This window comes from Dipodomys merriami, unplaced genomic scaffold (genome assembly GCF_024711535.1).
Source record: "Dipodomys merriami isolate MVZ:Mamm:240054 unplaced genomic scaffold, mDipMer1.0.p SCAF_20, whole genome shotgun sequence".
NCBI lineage: Eukaryota > Metazoa > Chordata > Mammalia > Rodentia > Heteromyidae > Dipodomys > Dipodomys merriami.
In genome coordinates this window covers 10,397,501-10,423,577 of record NW_027203382.1, presented here as the reverse complement: position 1 = coordinate 10,423,577, position 26,077 = coordinate 10,397,501, and the positions used below count along the sequence as shown (strand labels likewise).

At 33.1% G+C, this 26,077-nt stretch overlaps 1 protein-coding gene across 11 annotated transcripts in view; it reads right to left on the bottom strand.

Annotated features, from left to right (window-relative positions):
* Arb2a (ARB2 cotranscriptional regulator A) overlaps positions 1 to 26,077 on the bottom strand; it is a 383,888-nt gene that overhangs the window by 204,900 nt on the left and 152,911 nt on the right. For all 11 annotated transcript variants that reach the window (XM_070031084.1, XM_070031085.1, XM_070031089.1 and 8 more), the window contains one exon: positions 18,578 to 18,796. In XM_070031084.1, coding sequence (XP_069887185.1) covers positions 18,578 to 18,796 — 219 coding nt within the window. The remainder of the gene's footprint in view (positions 1 to 18,577; positions 18,797 to 26,077) is intronic.

The window sequence follows — 26,077 nt, the reverse complement described above, 5'->3', positions numbered from 1 at the left end:
GTAGTTGTTTTGATATGAATTTCTTCCACTGACCTTGTATCATATCTTAATTTTTGTGGTTGACCTAACTGGAAGATTGGGAGCACATCTTAGCTCAATAAAACAAAACAAAATAAAAACAAAAAAACAAAGATCAAACCTTGGGAGTTTCAGATAAGATACCAAAGAATAATTGAAAAAATTTCCACAGGTACTTTAAAAGCAAGGTTTATGCAAATAAATTTATAACTAGATTATGTCTAGGACAAGCAGAAGAGGTCAAAACCTATGTACATATGACCATATAAGCTGATGCGAAGTGAAATGAACCCCAAGATAAGGACACAAGAGATTTTAGCTTTCTTGTTCTTTTTAATGAACTTATAATGTGCTATGTGATTTTTTTTTTGTTTCTTTGTATGTTCTTCTCCCATGGTATAACCCCTGTTATCACTATATTTCATTCTGGTATCCTGCATCTTTTTTTTTTTAAGTTTATCTTTTTTTTATTGTGAAAATACTGTACAGAGGGGTTACAATTACATAGGCAAGATAATGAGTACATTTCTTATCAAGCATTGTAGCCTCCTCCTTTGTTTCCCCTTCCCATCTCATCCTCCTCCTTCCCCCCCCACCCAGCCCTCCTCCCCCATCCCACCAAAGTTGTAAAGCTCGGTTTCGATATAACGACTTGTACATCTCATTGTTGCAATGGGTCCACCTGTATCCCTATTTAAACGATTTGTTTTTTCCCTTCCTCTCCACAAATTATAACAACATCAAATACAATGAAAGCAGGGGTTATACTGTGGGGGAGGGACATACAAAGCAACAAAGAAATCATCTTATAAATGTGTTAGAAACAATTGCATGAAAGAAAAAAATTGAATACATATCTCTGTATGGCAAAGGACATAGCTAGCAAGATCTTCTCCCACAAATTGGGAGAAGATCTTCACTAGCCATACAACAGACAAGGGTCTCCTATCTAAAATGTACCTGGAACTCAAAAAATTAAATCCCCAACAACAAATCTTCAAAGAAACAACTGCCCAATAAATAAGTGGGCTAAAGACTTACAGAGAAACTTCTCTGAAGAGGAAAGGATGGCCAATAGATGCATGAAGAAATGTTCAACCTCTCTAGCCATAAAAGAAATGCAAATCAAAACAACATTGAGATACCACCTCACTCCAGTTAGAATGGCTAAAATCAAGAACTCTAATAACAACAGATGCTGGAGGGGATGTGGACAGAAGGGAATCTTACTGCATTGTTGGTGGGAGTGTAAACTTGTTCAACCACTTTGGAAAGCAGTATGGAGGTTCCTCAAAAGACTCCACATAGAGCTCCCCTATGACCCAGCAATCCCACTTTTGGGCATTTATCCAAATGTTCACAAACAAGACCACACTAAAGCTACCAGCACAACTATGTTTATTGCAGTCTTATTTACCATAGCTAAGATATGGAACCAACCCAGATGCCCCTCAGTAGATGAATGGATCAAGAAAATGTGGTATATATACACAATGGAATTCTATGCCTCCATCAGAAAGAATGACATTGTCCCATTTGTTAGGAAATGGAAAGACTTGGAAAAAGTTATATTAAGTGAAGTAAGCCAGGCCCAAAGAAACATAGGTCCCATGGTTTCCCTGCATCTTGCTATATACATTTTTCTAATTTGGGGAGGGGAAGGGAAATAACAAAATGCTGAAATAGGGATACAGGATGACCCATGTAACAAGGAGATGTACAAGACACTATGCTGAAAATGAACTTTACAACTTTGGGGGAGGAAAGTGGGGTGAGGGAGAACTTGGGGAGGTGGGGAGGAAAAGGATGGTAGGGGAAAACCAAAGGAGGGTGTAACAGTGCTCGATAGGAAATGGACTCATTACCTTGCTCATATAACTGTAATCCCTCTATACAGTATCATTACCATAAAATATATATTAAAAATGGGCAATTTTCATCTACTATAGAAATGTGAGTATATGAAATTAAGAGATAAATTTGATTTCAAGTGGCAAAAAGAAATTTATAACTAGGATATTGAATTTAATAGACAATTGTTTTTAATAAAAACATTTAGAATAACAAAATGTTCATTTTGAGTTTGCCAGTTCCATAATGAGTTATTGGATCATTATCACATAGCAGCAATTTTAAAGCCTAGAAACAATATACTACCTTTTCTTCCTTATCTTTTTGAGCTATCTTAATTTTTACCTCTTATTTCACCAAATGTAACTATTAAATGTAACTATTAAATAATTTTAAAATATAAATTTCAGGTAGAATATAAATAATCACAAATGTTATATCTTGTATTTGATGGGATATACACTGCTTGAACTTATATAGCTTTGTCAAACTAGTTCTCAATACTGATTTTTATCACATCTATACTTGAATTGAGCTGCAAAACCCCATCTAACTGAAGAACAGAATCCTTTGGTGAGTCCCATAATAAGTCAGAGCATATGCTTTACAATATAGCATATGTAAATCTTTGTCCCAAGGGAAAAATATTTTAGATGATTTTTTCTTCCTATTTCTATAAATCTGGAACATTCCTCCACTCTCTCAAAATTTATGAGAACTTCACAGAGGTTAAAATAGAGGTTAAAAACTAGGTTAGTTCAAAAGAACAAGGAAAATGAAAAGCATAAGATTTTAAAGAAATATCCTAAATTTACAAAAACACATATAACAACGGATCTCATTTTCTAGTGCATACTCTATTTGATATTTAAATGCCCAATATGTTCTAATTCATTGAATCCTCATGATGCTATGGACAGTCATTACTATTATCTCCTTTTTACAGATAAAGCCCCTGATTCCTGAGGTGGTTAGTCATTAGATTTAATATCACAAGCAATGAGTCTCTTTGACTTTAGAGCCCATGATCTTATATTTATCATTCAGTAATTTTCTCTAGATGTTCCCATGTGTATGTTCATGTGGACTGTGTGTATATAAACATACATAATATATACACATAGTATATACCTAAGACTAATAGCTTCCTAGTTGTAAAAATAGAATTTGGGACAAACACATGGGTATAACTAGAAAATTAACCTTCATTTCTTCCAATTGAGGGTATATACTGGGAAAAGGTCAAAGCTATTTACCAATGATGTATATCGAGAAAGGAGGAAGATGTACAAATACAGTTTCCTTTGCAGTCAGGAAGGACCACAGGACACTAGGAAAAACATAGGTAGTGAGGAAAGCAATACATCTGTGTTTGTGCTGAGGATAGATATCTTTTCAACTATATGGTAGGATTTTTACTCTGATCAATTAGTATTAACAGAGTAAGTCCTATGCATACTTGAGGGCCAGAAAAGCTTTCTCCTCCACTTTCATAAACTTGCTAAGCCGTCTACTCAGTGTCTTCACTATCTACATTAAAGAAACTTAAAGGAATTTATATGGGAGTCACCTTCCAACCTGTAACCTTAGCTACTACAAGCTTGCTAAATAACAGAATGAGCAATAATAATATCAATATACTTTTAATATTTAGGGTCATGGTTAACAATTTCAAAATTTACACTAACTTTAGTACTTAGTATGATTTCCCTAAAGTCAATGTTGTAAAGGTAATTATACACTAGTAAGAGTATTTATATTAAATAATTTTAATCTCAGCCAGGTGCTGGTGGCTCATGCCTATAATCCTAGCTATTCAGAAAGCTGAGATCTGAGGGTCACAGTTCAAAGCCAGCCCTGGCAAAAAAAGTCAAGTCTCTTATCTCCACTAAACAACAACAACAACAACAACAACAAAAGCCGTAAGTGGAGCTGTGGCTCAAATGGTAGAGTGCTAGCCTTGAGTACAAAAACTCAGGGACAACACCCAGGCCAAAGAGTTCAAGCACCAAGATTGAGAAAAAAAATTTCTGTAATAGATACAAGAAAAATTACATTCATTGTATTACAGTTAAATATTAGGAATTCTATATTCTTTTTTTTTTTGGAGGCGGGGGGCGGGCTGAACTCTGGGCCTGGGTGCTGTCTCTCAGCTCTTCAGATCAAGACTAGTGTTTTACCACTTTAGCCACAGCGCTGCTTCCGGCTTGTTCTGCTTGCGTGGTGCTTAGGCATCAAACCCAGGGCCTCGCATGCAAGGCAAGCACTCTACCACTGAGCCACCTTCCCAGCCCAGGAATTCTATATTCTTTTTTTTTTTTTTTTTGGTCAGTCATGGGACCTAAACTCTGGGCTGGGGTGCTGTCCCTCAGCTAGCTCTTCAGCTCAAGGCTAGCAGTCTACCACTTGAGTCACAGTGCTATTTCTGGCTTTTTCTACTTATGTGGTACTGAGGTATTGACCCAGGGCCTCATGCATGCAAGGCAAGCACTCTAACACTGAGCCACCTTCCCAGCTCAAATTCTATATTCTTTTTTTTTTTTTTTTTGGGGTCCGGTCATGGGGCCTGAACTCTGGGTCTGGGCGCTGTCCCTCAGCTCTTCAGCTCATGGCTAGCGCTCTACCACTTGAGCCACAGGGCCACTTCCGGCTTTTTTCTTTTTGCTTATGTGGTGCTGAGGAATCGAACCCAGGGCCTCATGCATGCAAAGCAAGCACTCTACCACTGAGCCACCTTCCCAGCCCCCAAATTCTATATTCTTAAGAAAGTTTTTGACCCAGGGACAGTGCCCAAGCCCAGACTACAAGCATTGACACCTGCAAAAAGGCAAAGGATACCAGTTAAGGATATTTATATTTCATACATTGCTGTGAAAGAATTCAATTGACTGATGCAATGTAACGTGGTATTCTTTTTACTTCAATAAAATCAGTGGGAACACTTAGTTCATTAAATTTGAGAAAAGACAAAAGAACATTGAATGTTCAATAAAAGGATTTCATTATTTTATACATTCATAATTCAGAAATTTTGGCCTCAACTTTTGGTATTCCTACCCAATTCAGAAAGGAGCAACAGAGGGAAGAGATATAAAATGATTTATCTGTTGTTTTTCATTGGTTATTGTAGTATATTTCATAGTTGAAATTTCTATTCTCATGAAGGTGTGAACATCAGCATATATTACAGGTATTTCCTAAATCTTTAAAGTTACTACAAATACCTCACTTTTCTCCATATGGCTATTATTTATTCTATCAAAATAACCAAAGCAAAGTCACCCAAAAGAAAAGGGCACACAGGGCAAAACTAGAGGAAATCAGACACTAGAGAATTTCCTAATAGTGGAGTAATATAGGATGTGCCTAATTCCTCTAGCAATGAACAGTGACAACACCATGCACTGTTTGCAGGCTTATTAGAGACTTGTGTCATAGGCATTCGGTAACATTAAGAAGATTCTAGACTTAAAAAGAGATATAGGTATTCAGCCTGGACTACATTCCAGAGAAACAGGCTAGGTTCAGGTAGGCACTTTTATCAGTAAAGTGGCAGAACCCTTCTGAAATCCACATTTCAGATAGTAGCTAAGGCTAGTTCTCTAGGCAGGCATTTCTAAGAAAAGCCACCTCAGGACCCTTCAATATATGTCTTGATTCTCACGTCAATCCAATGGAGTAGACAGGTCCTGAGAAGTCTCTTCTATCCCCCGCTCAAACTTTCATTTAATCAATCAGCATATCCTGACTATTGATGCCCTAACATTGTGTTTTGAAAAGGAAACCCTACTTCTAGAACCTATCATCTATTTCAATTGCCTAGGAAATAAAAGTAAGCATTTATACATTGGGAGCGTAGTGCATAAAAACACTGACTGACATGTTAAGAGACAAGTGAGAATTGGCATATTAAGAGACAAGTTACTTATATTTTCCTGCTTGCAAGTCCAAAATAATTATTTTAAAAGAAACAACTGTAAAGAATTAAAAATTCCATAACACACTATTATGTTAAAAAAGGCAGAAATGAAGGAACGGTAAGTGAAAAATAGAAGAACAATAAGGATTGTTATTGTTGTTGTTGGCAGTATAATAGAACTAAAATTGTAACATTAACTGGTGTGTGGGGCAAGAAGAGAATAGAAGAATAAAATGGAACAAAGCTGAAATTACAAGGAATGGATGGGCATGAGTGAGTGAAAGTGAGGTAAAAATTTCATGTTTTGTCATTTAAAGTGTGTCTTTAACTGTTTACCTTCTAGATACTTACTCCCCTTTACCAAGAAAGAGAGATTCAAATTCAAGAGTTTCTGGGTTACAAGAGATACATCAAATTTAAAGCTGTTTTCACACTAAACTTCCCGAAGAGTTAAGGAAATCAGGAATCTCAAGACAATAGATTTGTTTATTACATCAGCATCCCATAGATAGACCAGCTTGTGGCCTGGAATCTCTAGAAAGTTAGGAGCGAGCTGGAGGGGATAGTGCACTCATAGTACTTGGAATTCCTGGGTCAGACTGGCTAGCTCTGCTATGGGCAATCTCCAACCACTGGAATGATACCGATGCATTAATTCTTAAGAATCAAGATAGTTCTCAACAACAAGCAAGGCCTTGCCATTAGCCCCAGGGGCCTCTTAGAATCTCAACTAATACCTGAGCAGTGATGGTGCAGGGAATGCCGGTAAATCTTGAGCCTACCATTTTGCTTCACTGACTTGAGAACCATGTGGACTGAGAGAACGGCCTGTGAACTGAAAGGGGCTTGGGAGAGTTGGAGGATACCATGGGTCAAGTGGAAAGTAAAAATAGAGTATGGGAGGTTAGGAATCCAGGAATCATGTCAGAAACTTGAGTAGAATTTAAAAAGGAGGGGAAGGCGGGATAGACGAGTCAGATTGATTGGAATATACTGTAAACATATGTAGAAATGTAATAAAAAAATTCCCCCTATATATCCAATGCAAGCTACTAAAAATAAAAAAAGGGAGAAGAGAGAGAGAGAAAAGAAAGTTTTAAATCTACTTTCTTGTACTCAGCTCAGAATTTTACAGGACATTGAGTGCTCACTCCGACACTTTGTGGAATACATGTAGAAATCAACTGCCAAAGAAACTACAGAAAATATTCAAACACATGGAGACTGAACTATACACTTTTGTGTGATGAATAGGTACTGAAGAAAATAAAATGGAAAGCTTAAAAAAAATTCGAGAATCTAATGAAAATAAAAAAACAAAAAACTTACCAGAATCTAAGGTTCAATAGAAGCAATGTTAGAAGAAATGTTTTTAGCTATGAATTAGCTATATTTAAAAACCAGAGAGATTTAAAAAACCTTACCAAATAAAATATGAAGCTCCTAGAAAATTTTTTAAAAAGTCAACCCACCAAAATTAGTGGGTTTAAAGAAATAATAAAGATTATGGCAAAAATTAATGAAATGGGTGCAAAAACTGATACAAAAATCAATGAAGTTAGTTCTCCTCCCCCCCCAAATAAAATCGATCAAACTTCACTGAAACAAAGTAAAATTGGGAAAGTACCCAAGTTAATAATATTAGAAGCTGATTGTACTGGCATGCTTCCGTCTTCCCAGGTATGTGGGAGGCGGAGACGAGGAAGACTGTAAAAGCTTGTGAGAATTCATTTCAACAGAAAAAGCTTGGTATAGTAATACATACCAGGCATTCCAGCTATGGTAGGAGCCGTAAATAGGAAGATCATGGTCTAGGACGGTCAAGGCAAAGACAACCTATATCTCAATAATGACCAGAGCAAAATGGTGTGGAGGCATGGCTCAAGTGGGACATCATTTTATATGTAAGACTGACTGAGGGAACAGAAGACACTGTACTCATTACCTGATGCATGTAATTGTAATCCCTCTGTATATCACCTTCATAACAAAAATAAAGTGAATTAATTAAAAAAGACTAATGCAATGATTCAGGTTTGAGCATCTAAAAGGTATTTTCTGGAAAACAAAGTAAGTATGAAAGTCAAGGGAAACAATTAACAGCATTTGTTCCCAATGATAAAACCTGAGGATACATGCTGAAGTTAGAAATCTGGTAATAAAATGTGATAGATAAATAAATAAATAAATAAATAAATAAATAAATAAATGTTTCCAAATCACCAGTGTCTACTGTAACTAAATCATTAATGGATACAAGAGCCATGAAAAGTACAACATAAATCAATGGATTTTCATTAGAGTATGAAAAGTATTTTAGAATTTTATTTTATTTTATTAAGTGTTGGTGTATTATCAAAAGGAAGCATCCATAACTATGAGAAAGACCTATCAAAATAGTCCTTCCTTTTATAACTGCGTATTTGTTGGAGGCTGAATTTGATATTCGTGAAGAGTATAACACACCACAAGAGAGTAAAGAGATTTCCCCAAAAGAGCTCATTTCACACTGTCTTATCCTTTATTTCTCATAAAATATATTGCTTATATAATGGTCAGGCATAGTGGCTGGAGCCTATAATCCAACCTACTTGAAAGGCAAAGATTAAGAAACTGTGATATGAGGCCTGTTGGGGCAAAAACAAAACAAAAAGAGATTCCATCAGGACCAATGGCTGGGTGTGGTGGCCTGAGCCTATCATAAGGAGCACAATAATTCATTTATTATGAAAACTATATAACAGATAATGATTATTCCTACCTTACAGGAACAAACTGAAACAACAAAGGAAGGTAACTTGTCTAAAGTTTAGCAGGTAAACAGTATCCTTTTTTTTCTTGGACAATTGTGGGGTTTGAATTCAGGGCCTGGACATTCTCCCCGAGCCTCTTTCTGCTGAGGGATAGTACTCTACCACTCCAGCCACAGGTCCACTTCCAGTTTTTGAGTGGTTAATTGGAAGTAAGTTTCTTGTGGGGACTTTTCTACCTGGGCTAACTTTGAACCACGATCTTCAGATCTCAGCCTCCTGAGTAGTAGCTAGGATTTCAGGAATGAGCCACCAGTGCCCAGCATTCATATTCCATTTCAATTTTAATTTTATTTCCTTGGGTCTGGCTTACTTCACTTAATATGTTTTTTTACAAGGCTTTCCACGGTTTCCCTCATTTGCGATAAGCACAGAAGTTCAAAAGCTATGTACATATGATAAGATGATGCTAAGTGAAATGAACCTCAAGATATGGATACAAGAGGTTTTCCTTTGTTGTTGTTTTTAATGTACTATGTGATTTTTTTTCTTCCTTTGTACGTTCTTTCCATGTTATATATCCCCTGTTGTCACAGTACTTGATTTTGGTACTGCATACATTTATCTAATTTGGGGAGAAGAAGGGGAATAATAAAACCCTGAAACAAGGACACAGGATGACCCAAAGCAACAATGATACTCACAAGACACTATGTTGGAAACAAATGTTAAACTTCAAGGGGGCATGGAGGTGAGAGAAGGAAAGCATATAAATATTCATTTATCAAATTTTTATGCAACAATCTTTGGTGTTTACTAGGTTTTAGGACCACGGAACAAAAAATACAAAGATGGTGCTTATTTGACATAAATTATGATCCTTTTAGTGTTCTAAACTAAATGATGTGGCTACTTTTTAATCAGGCTTGATTGTAGCTTCTTTTTAAAATGAAAACAGTATGATAAAAAATTAACTATGTTAGCAAATAATAAAAGGCCATTATTTTAATACTGTTTCTTGAGTAGTTAGAAAGGTAAATAATAATAAATGTAATGTTAACAATGAGTCACTCACTTCTCAGATGGGAACTACTCTTCCTATGACTTGATGAGAAGAAACTTGGGCCTTCTCTCCTCATCTCTTACTCTTTCTTTCTCACAGGAAGAGTGATGTGATTAGAACATTTGAGAGAAAAAAACTGTGAACACACTCAGTCTTGCCCTCTGAGACATGTTTTGAGTAAGCTTACAGGATGTATGCATTCCAGCTTTCTCTCTACTGATTTCCTTTTGTCTGATTCTTTTACAATATTGCTCAATGAGTCATAAGTTGGGGAGTATAAGCCCAAAGGACTGTTTTTGGTGTGACATAGTAAGTTACAAAAATATATCTGGGATAGGTTAAGAAAGATGAGTGACAATGTTGTCAGACATTTTGCCTTTTCTTTTTTGGTACTGGGGATCGAACCCAGGACGTTGCACTTGCTAGGCAAGCGCTTTGCCACTGAGCTACATCCCAGCCCTGTTGTCAGACATTTTGTACTCATATACTGTTTTGTAGAATGGGAAATTCTTTGTACAACTACTTAAAGATAATGAAAAAATAAATAAAATGTTAAAAATAATAAATTGAGATTTTTACATGATATTTATAAATAATCCATGATCTTTAAAATATAAAAAAATATATCTGGTCTTTATCCTTGGTTTCTGGAAGAGAACTCCTAAATTTTTAGCATTTCAAGTCATAAGATTGTCTTTAGTTAATCATAATAATCATAATAATCCCTCTTCCGTCACTGATATTTTAGGTTGGGGCCCTGGGTAGCCTGAGGATGGGGATGATCATCTGATGGATGAAGCCTTTGGCTTCAACTACTGACAATGAAGAAATGAATGAATGAGACTCCAGGTGTGTTAGTTAACACATGGATGTGTGGTCCAGAGGTGGCACACACTGAGTAAGCACTTATCAGAAAAACACCCTCCTTGTTCTATTCTTCTCATCTATTTAGTTGTTCCTGAGTTGAAGTTTTTCTAAGAAACCAATAAGCTTAAGTACTTTAATACATTTCCATCTTAATAAATTATTAAACCTGAAGAAAGGCTTATGGAAAACCCTAATTTATATCCAATCAGTCAGTATAGATTGCTATATAAGGAACTGTGATTTGCGTCTGAAATGGGGCAATCTTGTTCTACTGAACCTTTTAACTCATGGTTTGACACTAAATCTGGTAAGTAACTTTAGAATTGACTTGAATTATGTAAACCTCAATGGTATCAGAGAGTTAAGAGAATTGGTTGGTGTTAGAGAAAATACCCAAGAAATGTACAACCATCAGAAATAATTCTTTCTCTGCTGAATCACAAAGTGAGAAATACTAAAATTGGTCTTAAAGCTCCCAAATGATGTTTCTGGTACTATGTTTACTTTATACATATAATTTTTATTCAACTTTTTATGCATAAGAATTGAAATGAAGTTAACTTTAATAACATTATATTAAATGGAAGTAGTGAAGTAAAATTCTGGTCTATCAAATTCTCCATTTCGTATCCATACTTTGTTATGTCTGAAATGATGTGGTTCTGAATGCTATGCATTCAATAAAACCAAGAAGAAAATAGTTGTCACATATGCCTTCAATGATTACAGGATTTAAGCTTATTTGAAAAAAATGTAAATGCCTTAGAATACAGAAAACATGCAAGGCACTCATGGTAATCCCTGCTACTCAGAAAATGATGATATATCAGGATCATGGTTTGAAGTCAGTCCAAGCAGGAAACTCCGTGAGACTTTTATCTCCAATTAACCTCCAAAAAGGTGGGGGAAGGGGGGAAGGATGATTTGGCTCAAGTGGGAGTACCAGCCTACCGTGAAAAAGCTAAGGGTTATATTTTACATGATTTCTAAGTTAAAGAAAGCTAAAGATATGGTGTGATTAAAGTACTCAGTTTCTAAGAAAAGCAAAAATCACAGCAGCAGCCCCTGGTGGCTCAAGGGGTAAAAATAGTCTAAATATAGTTACGGGGGTGGAAATATGTTTTTTAAAAGAATATATGTACATATTTAGCCATTTGATTCAGTTCTCAGCCCAACACATTAAAAAACAGATGCTTTAAAAAATGATCTGTTGGCAAGATGCTTGTTAAAATTTTATCAGTCGAAATATTAAAATTCATTATGAATTAATTAACACATTATATAAAAATAAAATGTTTTTGTTTCATCGTTTTACAAAGTACTATAACCCCTGGTGATTAACACTGGGAATTTTGTATGTCTTGATATGTGTTGCTCAAAAAGAAACTAAATTTATAGGATTACCACTAAATTGATGACATTTTCTGTCTTCACTCTTGAATTCAGTTGGCAGATGTTTTCAAGAACAAAAAATTCCATCTTATTACAAAACATATTAAGCAGGTTTTCCTGCCAGGCATGTCTGACATGATGTTTATTGCCTAGACCAAATAAATCCCCTTAATAAGCCATAATATATGCTAGCAAGTACATTATTTCATAGTTAAGGGAAGTTGCCACATGAAAGAAGTCGTCCTTTGATCTCTCATGCTCTGTTCCTAATGCATCAGAAATGTGCTACACAATCCACTAGTTAGTCATATCTGTTCATACTCATTTAGTAAGAGAAATATACTTGACTAAAAGTTTTACATATGGATTTTTCTTTATATCTGCCTATGTATAAAATATAGTATAAATTTGAAAGTATATTACCTTTTTACTAGAAAGAAAAAATAAGAAAAAAATTCAAATAATTGACCATATGGTTTGGTCACTGCTCAAAAAAGGTTGAATTATGAAGAACTTCAAATTTTTATATTGTGGAATCTCAACTGATAATCTACACAAATATTTAAAAATCCCCCAAACTTCTAAATCTAGAAGACTTTTGATCCCAAACATTTCAGACAATAGTCAACCTGTGCAAAGAAAATAATATGGTTCCTTAGATTATACAGTCATTATTTAGAAATGAAAATAAATTGAACTTGGTTGCCAAAATACAACATCAATGATTCCAGTGTCATTAGTACAGAAGAGAAAAAGAAAGAAGACAGGATAACATCGAATCCTCATATCATCACTGAGTTAGAACATCAAAACTACATGTTTTAAAAAAGAAATATTTTGTTTATGGAAGTTCTGAACAACTGCAAAATTCAAATGTATGCTTAAAAATTAGTCATAAAATTAGACACCAAATATCTTGCATGTTAAGTTGTAATCATTTTGATGAATGTCAACAGCAATCAATCCATAAATATTTGAATATCTTCAATGTACAAGCCTGACTGCACAATTTCTATTCTGCAAATGTTTTCTTCCTTCCTTCTTTACTTGGTTGCTTGCTTCCTTTCTTCTTTGCTTGCTTGCTTCCTTCCTTCTTTCCTTCCTTCCTTCTCTCCCCCTCTCCTCTCTCTTCCTCTCTCTGTCTCTTTGTCCTGTGTCTCTCTGTCTCTGTGTCTGTCTCTGTGTCTGTCTGTCTGTCTGTCTGTCTGTCTCTCTTTTTGTTGGTCCTGGGGCTTGAACTCAGGGCTTGGGCACTGTTCTCCAAGCTTGTCTGTACTTGAGCCACAATGCCACTTCTGACTTTTTGTGAGTAATTTATTGAAGATAAGAAAGAGTCTCATGGACTTTTCTGCCCAGGGTGAACTACAATCCTCAGATCTCAGCCTCCTGAGTAGCTATGAATACAGGCAAAAGTCACTGGCACCTGGCTTCTTTCTGTTTTTGTTTTCTTTAAAATCTAAGTCTAAACCCTGTTTTACTTTCTACAGCATGCATCACTATAAAAATATCATCTTAGGAATGAGATGTACAAGTAGTCCCAGCCCATTGTCAAACCATCAGCATAGTCATTTTGCTATATTCTAGCTTTATTTATTGTACCAAGTTCTATTAACTGATCTTTTTCCTTGTCTTTCTCTTCTTAGGCTTAACCTTTATTCTTCTGAGTCCCTTTATCTGTTATCACTAAGCCAACACCTAGTTTTCTTGGTTTTGTCCTCTTCCAGGGCATTAGAATCAGTTCCTAATTCTCTGACAACATGCACTGAACTATTGCAAAAAGTGGCTCTATCTACTTATTTTTATGGATCATCATGCAGTGCAAATACAAATGAAGCAATATTTAGAGAATTACAAGGAGATCTAATGGGAAAATATAAAAGGTAAACTTGGAATATTAATAAAATTATGAAAAAAATAAAAGCAATATTGTAAGATAGTATATGATACATTCCATATAAGTTAACAAACTATAATTCCTTCATGGGTCTTAAGAGAACAGGCAATTGGTTATAATAAGAGGAATGGCTGATATTTCAGTTGGAAATTATAATGTTGATAGAATGCGGACTGGGAGAAGAACAGGAGGCAAAGCTACAGATTCCAAAAAGCACAAACATACACAACACAGTAAGCATGTAAATCACAGTAGGATGGTCAGGATGAAACATCCATTTTCATCCTTAAAGTTAGCACTATGATGACATAGATAAAAAGTGAAAAAAGCTAGTCTAGTTTAATGTATTCAGAAGAAAATACACAGCTCATTAACTATACTAAGTAATGAAATGCTACATATGTTTTGGAATCTTATCTGAGCCATTGAATGGAGTAGGAGATCCACAATGTACAGACTTCGTTTATTTATTTGTTTTAGTTTGAATATTTCTTTAAGGAAAACACTTTAGTAAGGTAGTTGCAAAGGAGTTAAATAGAGACTTCTCAGAAGAAGAAAGAATGGACAATAAACATATGAGGAAATGCTGAACATCTTTGGCCATAAAGGAAATGCAAATCAAAACAACTTTGAGATATTATCTCACCACTGGTCAGCCTAAAAAATGTGAACAACAACAAATGCTGGCTGGGATGTGGGGGAACAAAAACTCCATGTAAACTAGTACAACCACCCTGGAAGGTAATGTAGAGATTCTTCAAAGAACTAAACTATTATATAGCAATACACTCTTGGGCATCTATCTAGAGAATTACGCATCAGGGTATGGTAAAGACACCTGCACATCCATGTTCATTGCTGCACTATTCAAATAACCAAGTTTTAGCCAGCCCGAAGTCCTATAATGGATGAGTGGATCAAGAAAAGTGTGGTATATATGCACATAGAAATTCACCCAATCATTACAAAGAATAGTATGTCATTTGAAGGAAAATAATGGACCTAGAACAAATCATGTTAAGTGAAGAAAGCCAAGTTTAGAGAGACACAGTCCACGTTTTCTCACATGTCAAATTCAATTATGTATGATATATAAAGGGTTCAATGCATTTACACATAAACTGACTAAAAGAAGGTATATATAGAGGAGGAATCAAAGGTGAAATTCCTCTAAATAACTAAAATACTGTTTATCAAAATGAATACCAAGAAATGAAAACATGTATGAGAGAGTGGTAAAACTGGGGAATGCACAGAACTGGGGGGAAAGAAGGGTAAGTAAATGTAGTCATTATATTCAATGTACATTATGTAAAAAATTAACTATGTAATTTGAGTGTAGAGTCAAGAGGTGGAAAATAGGGAGAGAACAAAGGAAGAGGTGACATTGACCAAGAAGCATTGTACCCATAACCCAAATTAAGGAATTGGAACTCCTTTGTATAACTGAACAACTTATTAATAACAATAAATATTCAAAAAAATAAAATTTAAAGAGAGAAGTAGTTTAGGATTTTAATTTTTTGTGCCAGTCCTGGGGCTTGAATGCAGGGCCTGGGCCCTTTACCTGGGCTTTTCTCCTCAAGGCTGGTGCTCTATCACTTGAGCCACAGCTACACTTACAGCTTTTTGGTACTTCATTAGGATTTTAAGGATCTATCACTGTATTTGCTATGAAGGCTTCATTCTACAAATGTTTATTTATTTATTTTCAGAGATACAATTTTTAAAATTTAAATGTTACTGTCAAAGTGATGTACCGAGGGGTTACAGTTATATACATTAGGTAGTGAGTGTATTTATTGTCGAACATTGTTGTGGATTGAATATAGATTTCTGTGGATTCCTGTCAGGAGTGCCTCTGTCGTTTCTGGGTTTCAGGTGGATTTGCTTGGTTTCATATAGAGAATATATGTGAATAATAATTTATCTTCAACTACATTTCCAAAGGCAATGTGTGCACTTTGTCTTGCCTTTTACAATATGACCTCACAAGCTGGATTCCCGTGGCTCATTCCTGTAATCCTAGCCTGAGAACTGAGGATCATAGTTCAGAGCCAGCCTGAGCAGGAAAGTCCAAATGTTTATTATGAACTGTGTATTCTAGGGTGAAAGACATAGCATTGAGCAAAAAGACTAAATTCTTGCCCTGATACAGCTTATATTAAGAATTATGTGGCCATGAGAAAAATGCTAAAAGTTTTGATCCATAGTTTTTTCATCTGCAAATAAAATCCCATTAAGAGAGAATACATATATATATGTATATATATATATATATATATATATAGTTTATAGAGATAAGCATGATTTATAACTGCTCAAAATAGATGTTTGTCATCTGTCATCAAATGTTACTAAGTAATATGTGGTTTAATGTTCATATTTTAGATACATTTTTTCTACTGTTAGAACAACATACTAACCTGGAAAGGGATAAAAACAAGAGAAATACAATTCCAACACTTATTTCTACCATTTACTAACTATGTGATATTAGATAAACAATTTCTTAACTAGAAAGTGAATATGATGACTTGATCCTCCTAGTTATTGGGTTATTGTAAAGTACAGAAGAGAATTTCAAAATATAAATGATTAAGAAGTATATAAATAAAAGTAAATTTATCTCCATTATCGTATATCATATTCTGAATATAAAACTGCAATATTTAGAAATGTATATAGAGAAAAATTATTTCTTGAGTAAGTCAAATTTACCTAAGCTTTTCACTTTGCCACTGTAGAACCAAGTCTTATCTTCTAGAGGTAAGAGTTTCAGTAAATCTGTGTTATTCTTGTACAATTCCAGATTTATAAAAAATCAGGTGTTTATTAAAAAAGGTTTCATTAGCTAAATCTATCATATCTGGATGAACTTATTTTATATTTAGTGCTTTCCATGGGAATCCAGAGTAATGAGTAAAATAGGGCAAGAAAGAAAGACATAAAAACAATAGCAAAAAGTGGCAGAAATGTAAAAGTAAGAAATGTGCTAACAAAACAAAAAAGAGTTGGTCTTATTGGAGCAATGTAAGATATTTTGCAAAGTAAAAAATAGATGTAAGACTCAAGAAGGCAGGTGCGAAGAAGAGGATTTTAAAGCAAATGCACACAAAAAGGACAACAAAAGGAAAAATAAAAGCAATGGTGATAAAACAAAAAGAAAATAGAATGGAAAAAATGAATTACAGGGAGATGTTTGAGATATATCCTTATGTATTTCACTAAAATAGGTGAATAAAAGATATTTTTAGAAGAAATAAAATTATTATACCAAATCATTTTTTGTTTGCATGTAGGCACATAAATATTCTTCATGACTATATCTCAAAAACAACAAAACTTACTTCTGGAAGCTAAATATTCAAAGTAATTTATTTTAAAAATGCAATGTTATCTTAAAATAGTAGTTTAAAAGCTGGATGACATAGTAGGAAGCTTAAAAATAGAATAAGATATAACAACACATGATGATGTAGAGATTCATTAAAACAACAGGTTACTTATTGATTCAAAATTTATAATTTTTTCAAATTATTAATTAGGGAGGTGGTTTTAAAATTTAAAATATTAGAATCTGACTCTGATATAACTCATCAAATGAACTGTTGTGGATATTCTTGGTCAGGATACATTTTGAGAGATCTTGTGAAGTTATATGTTGCTTTCACCTGGAATGATTGCCTAATGTACTGACTATTTGAAGTACAATTTTAAAAAGAGGATCATTTTGCCATAAACTAATGTACAATAAAGAAAACAAAAACTTGGAAACTATTTATTTCCTTTCAAAGATGAAAAGAAAGATGTTAGTAATCTTTAAAATAAAACATAAAAAGAGCTGAAGTAAAACATTGTGAAATGTCACTATTTACAAGGTAATTTACAAATATTAAGTTATCTGTTTAAATGTTCTAAATTGTTCATATTTGAAGAACATATAAATTTGCTGTTTTACTTCACTCAGCAGCATTTTCACATACTTTACTGTCAAATTAAAGTATCCATAAAATAGGCCTTGAAAATGTTCAAATTTGTTTTATGTATATAATATACCATATATTTATCAGAAATAATATTTCAACATACAGATACAACTATTTGTGCCCCCTACAGAACTGGATGTCCTTGGACATCTGCTATAATTTCATGCTGCTAGCATTACAAAGGGCAAAGGCTCACGGGGGAAGACAAGAGCAAAGGACAAGAGTCTCCTCATTACACTATCCCTATACTATTTTAGTTTAAATACTTATCAGGATATTACTCACTCTTCCTCCTCTTGTTACTATCAGAAATTAGACTAAGACACCAATAAGAAAACAATGAATTATCTAGTAAAATTTACAATCCAAAATAAAGACTGCTTGACACAATGAATGATTAATTCAGCAGGTAGGATATTTTAAAATGTTATGCTAAAGAACTCTCATGGAAAACAAAACAGCTTAAGACTTTAAAGAAATGGCATGTTGAAAATCTTGATTAGAAAGTTTTCCTTTTGAAAATCTTGATTAGAAAGTTTTCCTTTCTTTCTGCATCTATCACATTAACGTTATTTTAGAAAATCCTTTCTTGGAGAAGTAAAGGACACAAAAGAAAATAGTACTTGAATTTGTGGCATTTATAAAACATCACACTAACATAAAAATGACATGTTTGATAATTTTAAATAAAAAATAAAAACATTTCATCAAAATGGACAGCTATAGAGAACAAATAGCTAACAATTAAGCTTTAAAAAATAATCCACAATTTATATGAGCTAAAGAATGAATAAAGAAAAGGAAAGAATGAAGGAAAGCAGTATTCTGGCTTACTCTGATATACAAGTGCATCATTTCTTTTTCTTTTTGGGGGTTACGATACTTTTCATAGAAATCACGTCGTTTCTTTGTTTCTTTGGACACTTTATCTTTTCTTTCCCGCTTTTCTGCTGGTTCATCTGAACTATCAGAAGATGATTGTACATGTATCTTCGGTTTTTCTACTTCAATGTAGTTTTCATTGGGATTTAGTACTATTACTCCATATCCTTCCTGTTTTGAAATACAAGAAAATGGTGCAATTTAATGTTAGAATAATTTCACTCAATAAAAATGTTACTAAAAGCTCAAATGAAGCAAGTTAATATAGCTGTATATTAACTAAATTATTTCTTTAGGAAACATTTTGGTTTAAATTCTACAGTAAAAAATAATTTAAAGTTGTCTTTATTATTATATATTTGTAAAAAAAATCTAAAAAACAAGTTATAATTTTAACAAAGATTTTACATTTTAAATTGGAAAAATGTAAAGTTTACCAAAATAAATGTAATACAATAAGTATACTTTCAAAGAACATTAATGTTTATAATGCATACTTTGAGAAAGTAACTGTTTTGAAATTGAAAACTATAATTTAAACTTCATTTCTAGGACTTTTTTTTTTACAGTTGCTCTGTAATGAGCATTTTAATTTGTTGCAAAAGTAAGAAACAATAATAAAAAAGGAATAAATCTGGTCTAACATGCCATAAATTTACATATCTAAATATCAGAAATGTATAATGTCTACCTGCGCATGTCTATTCACCTTTTTTCTTTCAAGAAGACTGATAAACCACAGAAATAAGTCAACCAATACTATGATGTATGATAACTGCATAGCTTTTATCTTGAAATTTACTTAATATTTCAAACTACCACACCATTTTCTGTTTAGTAAAAAATAGTATCAAGAAACTATACGTAAAGTTTCAAAGTTTAAAAATAAAGCTATCTGAATTTCTAAGGTTTTAAGTTTTTTGAAAACATATATTGTCATGTCTTATTTATTTGTAGTAAGGCAAACATTTCTATGGCTATAATTAAGAAGACTTTTGATGTTTTCTTTATAACTAATGGACTAACCTAACCATAAGAAATAGAAAAGGATAAACAATAGCCAATGACAAGCATGAGCAATGCAAATTTTTGAAGCTATTATATATCTGTCTTTTCTATTCAATTCTGTATTGTTGGATTTCCAATTATATCCTTGTAAAATCCTTCAAGGTCATTCTTAAAAGATGTAATATTATGATAAAATAAGTTATAGAAAATAAAGCTTATAAAATTTCCATGAGCACAAAAAGGATATGGTTTTTCAAAACTATAATCATAGAACCTTCTACTTCAATTCTACTTTAAGTTCAACTTGATTTCTTTCCAAACAAACTATAAGATGATTTTTAAAACAGCAGTAGTAAAACAAAACCAGGAACAAAAATCAATGTTAGCACAGAATAATCTTTTTTTAAAATATGCTACTTGTTCACTTTTTAAAAAGTTTATTTTACAAACTCTTTACAAACTTCACTAAGATTTTACCCCTAATCTGATATTACTGTCTAAAACCATGAATGTCTTGGAGAATTTCAAGATTACTGAAGTTCTGATTTTAGTGAAACGCCCATTAATTAAGATATAGTCATCCAACATATGTGAAAATTGTGTGATAATATCTACCAAACTGATTAACAAAATACCAACATTCATGAACAGATGTTCAAATAAAACTTTTAGATAAATGCTCCTTTCATAAAGAACTAATAAAATATTTCTCATAACTTTTAAACATTTTACTTCAAAGCAAAAGAAATATTGTGTGTGTGTGTGTGTGTGTGTGTGTGTGTGTGTGTGTGTGTGTGTGTGTGTGTGTGTGTGTGTGTGTGTATGTATGTTAAAGTTTCTTAGCTGGCAAGTCAAAAGTTTTTCCAACAAAAGATATTTTATTTGGTCTTGCTTCATTCTAATCTGTAAAGCTATTCAAAAGTCTTGTAATTCATTGTGATCACTGTCAGGTAGACAGATTGTCACTTGGTGATTTTCTACAGTTGGACACACTTGACTAGTTATTAAAATCACATTTGAAATAAGTTCTACCCCCTCTTCCTTGTGCCTCTTATAACTTTTCACACCCTTCTCAAATTTCAGCTATAACTTCTCCTCCCACCATAAGTAAGCTAAAGAACACTGTTGCACTCTGCTAAACAGGATGAAATAGAGGCATTCAGTACACTGTCTCTGGTGTAAGGAACATAGTAAAAAAAGGTCACCATAGGCCAAAAGGAAAATTGCCTCCTCTCTAGATTTTGTACTGTGAGTAAGTGGTGTCTTGTCATGTTTCTTCCCTGCTTTCTGTGAGTGAACTAAACTTTCAACACACACACACACACACACACACACACACACACACACACACACACACACACACACACACACACACACACACACACACACACACACACACACACACACACACACAGAGTTAGCAAGCCCCTAACAGAATCTTACAAGAGGAGAAAATCCTGATAATTACTATAATGTAATGATAATAAAAAAATTTAAACTCCAGGTAATAAAATGGACTTTAGTTAATCAATATAATGTGCACCATGACAAATCTCTGAACAATAATTATAATAATCATCAGAAATTTTTAAAACTTATCATGATAATTTATAACTTAATCATTAGAAATAGTATCTTCATAATATCAGGCTTATTAAAGAAGTTGGCACTTGACTTTTAGAAGTCACATGTTGAAAAATTGATGTGCCTACATAAATTTCAAAACACTTCTCTGAAATTTGATGTGTTCCATAAAAATAAATACAAGAAATAGTCAAACATAAATTCTCAAAAAAGTACCATTTGTCTAAGTTATTGATTACATAATTGAACATTGCAAAGCTCATTTGTTCAATCTTATAAAGGCACAATGTCAAATTTTTACTGAGGCATCAACAAAAGAAAAATGATTCTATTTTTCAATCACTGCAACATAAATCCAACAACATTTACCACTTAGATTTCTTTTATTTTTTGGCTGGAGTCTGAATTATTTAGATATCAACAATGAATGTTTCCACTTAAAGTATTTAAAAACAATTATCCTTCTGAGTAGCTATGATTACAGGCATGAGCCACTGATGATTTGCTTTGCTAAATGGCAATTTCTTTGTACAACTTCTTAAAAATAATAAAAAAGTATGAAAAATTATCTTTTGAATGTTTCTAACACTAAATAGCAATCAATAAATATTTAGGAATATATACTTAAGTATGAGTTGATTTTTAATAAATACTGAAAATTAAATTGTTATTCCATGAAACAAATTAGTATTTCTCAAGTAGTTTTCTTCATATCTTAATTGATGTATACATATACAGTGAAACATTATCACTGCATTCCTTTCTGCCATATATAACAATATTCAAATCTCTTTATATGACACAAAACACTTACTTTGCAAAATAAGTATTAATATATGATAACTAAGAAGCCAAGGAAAGTAAAACAGTATAAGGACATATAATTATTTTGAAATAGAAAAGTGTAAAAAATCTTTTAGCAAATCAAAGTACATGCCAACTTTTATAGTAACTTTTAAAAGAATTCAATCAATACACAACCACCTAAGTAAAAGGCTTCTAATGTGAGTTTTAATTAATGTAAAGTTTCCTAAAACTTTAAAGTTACTGTAAAAGTAACTGCATAAAGTTACTGTAAAATAATTATGCATTATTTTTCTAATAAGGCAATCTCTATAATTTAGGCTTTGAATCTTAAACCTTAAATTGAAGTGTTCTTTTTATATTTAATTATTTAAAATACGTAAAATTACCATAGGATGGGAAGTTGTGTTGCCTCATTCAAATACACATGGGAAACCTCTGTTATCTTTAACAAGATAAAATGATAGAACTGATTATTGAACATTCTACCCCTTAAATACATAAAACTTCTGGCATCTTTTGTAATGATGTACCAAAATCGATTCCAAAAGGCAACCTTTAAAGAGACTCTCTCTCTCCCTCTCTCTCTCTCTCTCTCTCTCTCTCTCTCTCTCTCTCTCTCTCTCTCTCTCTCTATATATATATATATATATATATATATATATATATATAAAGTTAACTATTAACTTTGATAGTATATAGTCTAGTAGAATATCAAGAAAACACCAAGAAAAGATATAGGAAAAATTAAGGTTTAATTCATCTTAGTTCCATTTCCATACTTGTGTAGCTATAACTGTAAATTCATTTTTAGAACTGTGTTTACAAGGTCTAAATTACAGGATCTTAATCAGAAGCCTTCACAAGTTTAGTGCTAGACATGGCATTTTATACGCCACTTGCTGTGATTTATATAAAATTCACAGGCCTTAAGATTCTACTTTGAAATCTTAAATGTGCTTACTAATAAATAATAGTGTATTTAACATTCAATCTACAAATGATGACTTAGGTCACAGAGGCATAAAACAGACAGGTGATGTCAAATACAAAGAACATGAGGAAACTGCTGGAAGAATGAAATCAGTACAGCACTGTACTCATCAAGAAGAATTTGCAGAGATAAAACCTAAAAGCAAAACCAGACTGTACATTTGACCCAAAATGAAACTCCACAAACCAAAAGATTTAGCCAATTTAATTGATTACCAATTAAAAGACACATGGAAAATAGGTTAAATTATATATGTTTCAAATTCCTTATTGGTAGCTAAATAAAAACAATCAGCTAAAATTACTCAGCTCTGCATATTAACCTGCCATAGAGGAATTCACATGTGCCAGGTCAGGGGGCTACACTAAAATCCCAAGACCAGAGGAACTACTCATTATGGTCTTCAAGTAAAACCCTGTAACAGACAATTTTACCTACATTGATCAATCATATTTTTTCAGGCTCAGCATTCTATTCGCTTGGACTGAAAGAAGATAAGTGTTTATCCACAAGAGAAATGGAACTCCAAATGTTTAAATCCATAAACTACATCTACCCATGGTTAAAATGAGTAACCAAGGCACTGTCCATTCTTCTTTATTGGAATGCTATGTTTATTCTCATTTATTTTTTATTGGAATGTTATGTTTATTCTCATCATTTCACAAGAAAGGTATGCATATGTCACTGATGCAACATCTTAGGTGCCAAAGTAAGATGAAGTCATGACAACCAATCAGAAGTCACTAGTGAAGCGTTAAAGTAAACATAGTTGTTGGAGCTGCAGCTCGGCTTGAAAAATGCCCCTCCATTATTTCAGCAGTTTTCTCTAAACGTGACCTGGGACAGAAACATCTGAATGTCACTTGACTCCACTTTGCGCTTCTTCTCAATACGTATTTAGGTAACAGCACCCTAAGATTAAGTAAAACATTCATCAGGACCATACTTTAACTTGTAACTGCCTGAATTCTAATGTCATGTTCCGTGGTATAAAAATACTATTCTAGGGACCAACATAGATTTTCCCAGTTAAGCTTCCACCTTCAAATAGCTCATCAAGTTAGTCAGTAAAAGAAAACACGCTACAAAAAGTTTTCAGAGGACCACCTGTTGTCTATTATTTTTACATAGCACTTACTCATAAATCATAACACAGGGTAATTAATCAAGCTGTCAAAGAGAAGGTCAAAGGTTATATGGTAGAGTCAGAAGGTCATGCATGGGCTGATAGAGGTCAGGGTCACACTGCATTCCTCATTATCAAGTTGGGATGAGAGACGGCCCAAGCAAACAAAAGTGAAAGCAGATGGAGAAGTGAGTGCATAAAAAAAAGAAAATTTCACAAAGAAAAAGAAAAGTGAAAGAAGACTGTCAGCTGCCTTCAAATAGGGAATAGAAGAGAAAAGAAATACACTGCAATGTGCTCAAAGGAGTTCAAGAACATAAAGAAACTACAGTTTTATTAATTAAATAAATTGAATTTAACTTTTCTTGACCATTTTATTAGTGCATACAAAGCAATTGCAGAAAAATACATGTTTGTCATCTCTTTACCCATTCTAGATCAGGATTAATTAGGATAAAGAAAAGAGGCCTAATAACAAAGTATGATTTACAAACACACAACAACAACAACAACTTATGATAAGAGGAATTTCCCTTTAATATTGTCTCAAGGTTACAATATGGATGCAAATAGTTTTAAGTTATAAGAAAGATAATTTCTTGAGCATGATACAAAGACATTCACAAACATAAGTGTGTTATAAAAGTCCTTTTGAATAACAAAACAGTTATAAAATATTCTATTATTACGCTGGCCTGAATTAGATGCAGAATACTGTGCAAAATTAGCTGTCACCCTTTGCTCAAAATCTTTGTTAATCTCATTTTGAATGTTTGCAGCTTTATCAACACATGCATCAATGTCAGCTCCTTGGTTACTGAACCGCTGTAGTTGGAAGAAGATATAATTAAAATGTTTTGGCACAGAAAAAGTGAAATTGTATCTTCCCTTGTTCCCTTAGGAGTCTGTAAAACATGAGGGATATATTGACACAAACACACCCTTGTCTTCAGTTCTGACATCTCAGGTCATCCAAGTGCTATTTATTTTAAAACATCCACTTTGCACTTATCCATATTGTCACCTGCTATGTTTCTAACTTTTTGTAGGTTTAAATTTAGTAAGTACTTCTTCTAATTTCAAATATATATTTATGGAAGCATTATATACACAGTAGCACCTTAAAATAAATTACCATTCTTTATCAAGAACAAAAATTTAATAGTACTGCTATGTGAATTTCTTTTGTATTTGCTGATTCTCATTTTTATAAAATGACACAAATAGACACCCACATATTAACACATTCAAGTAAAAAGAAGTAAGGATTTACAACTGGTGCCCAGTCAATGACAGATCAAAATCCCTAAATAGATCTAGGGAACCCTACAAATATATCTTTATTATGATCCAAAGCAGAGATGGATGCTGATTTATCCTATCAACTTAACTGTTCAGTATATTAATCATGCACTTATATCTTATGGCGATGAATAAATTCTTTTCCTAGCTTCTTATTAAAATCTATTATAAAATTATGTAAATATCAAAGTATCACCTATCTCTGTAAGCACATGGTTTTTCAAAATTTAATTAATTTGACATAATCATACACCATATAAATACATTCTTAAAACATAGTCATAAAACTTGCTTAAGGATTATTACATATAAATATCTTAAAATATGCCATCTTTCCCTTTGGTTATTCAAACTGAAATATAACATATTTAAAGTACTGTTGTTGTAATTTCAAGAAAATATCATGGCTTGCTTGTGGTCCTAGAGCCCACATGTTAGGATGAAGATGTAGTAAGAATCCAAATTATTCATTGAACTAATAATTTATTAAATACTTATTTCATACAATAAATAAGCAGCTACTTCTCTCCAAGCGTTGTATTAAGTATATACTTTATAATATACCTACATAGTACACTTTTATATTAATATGTTTCACTTGAGCATGATAGTCCAGATCAAAATCAAATGC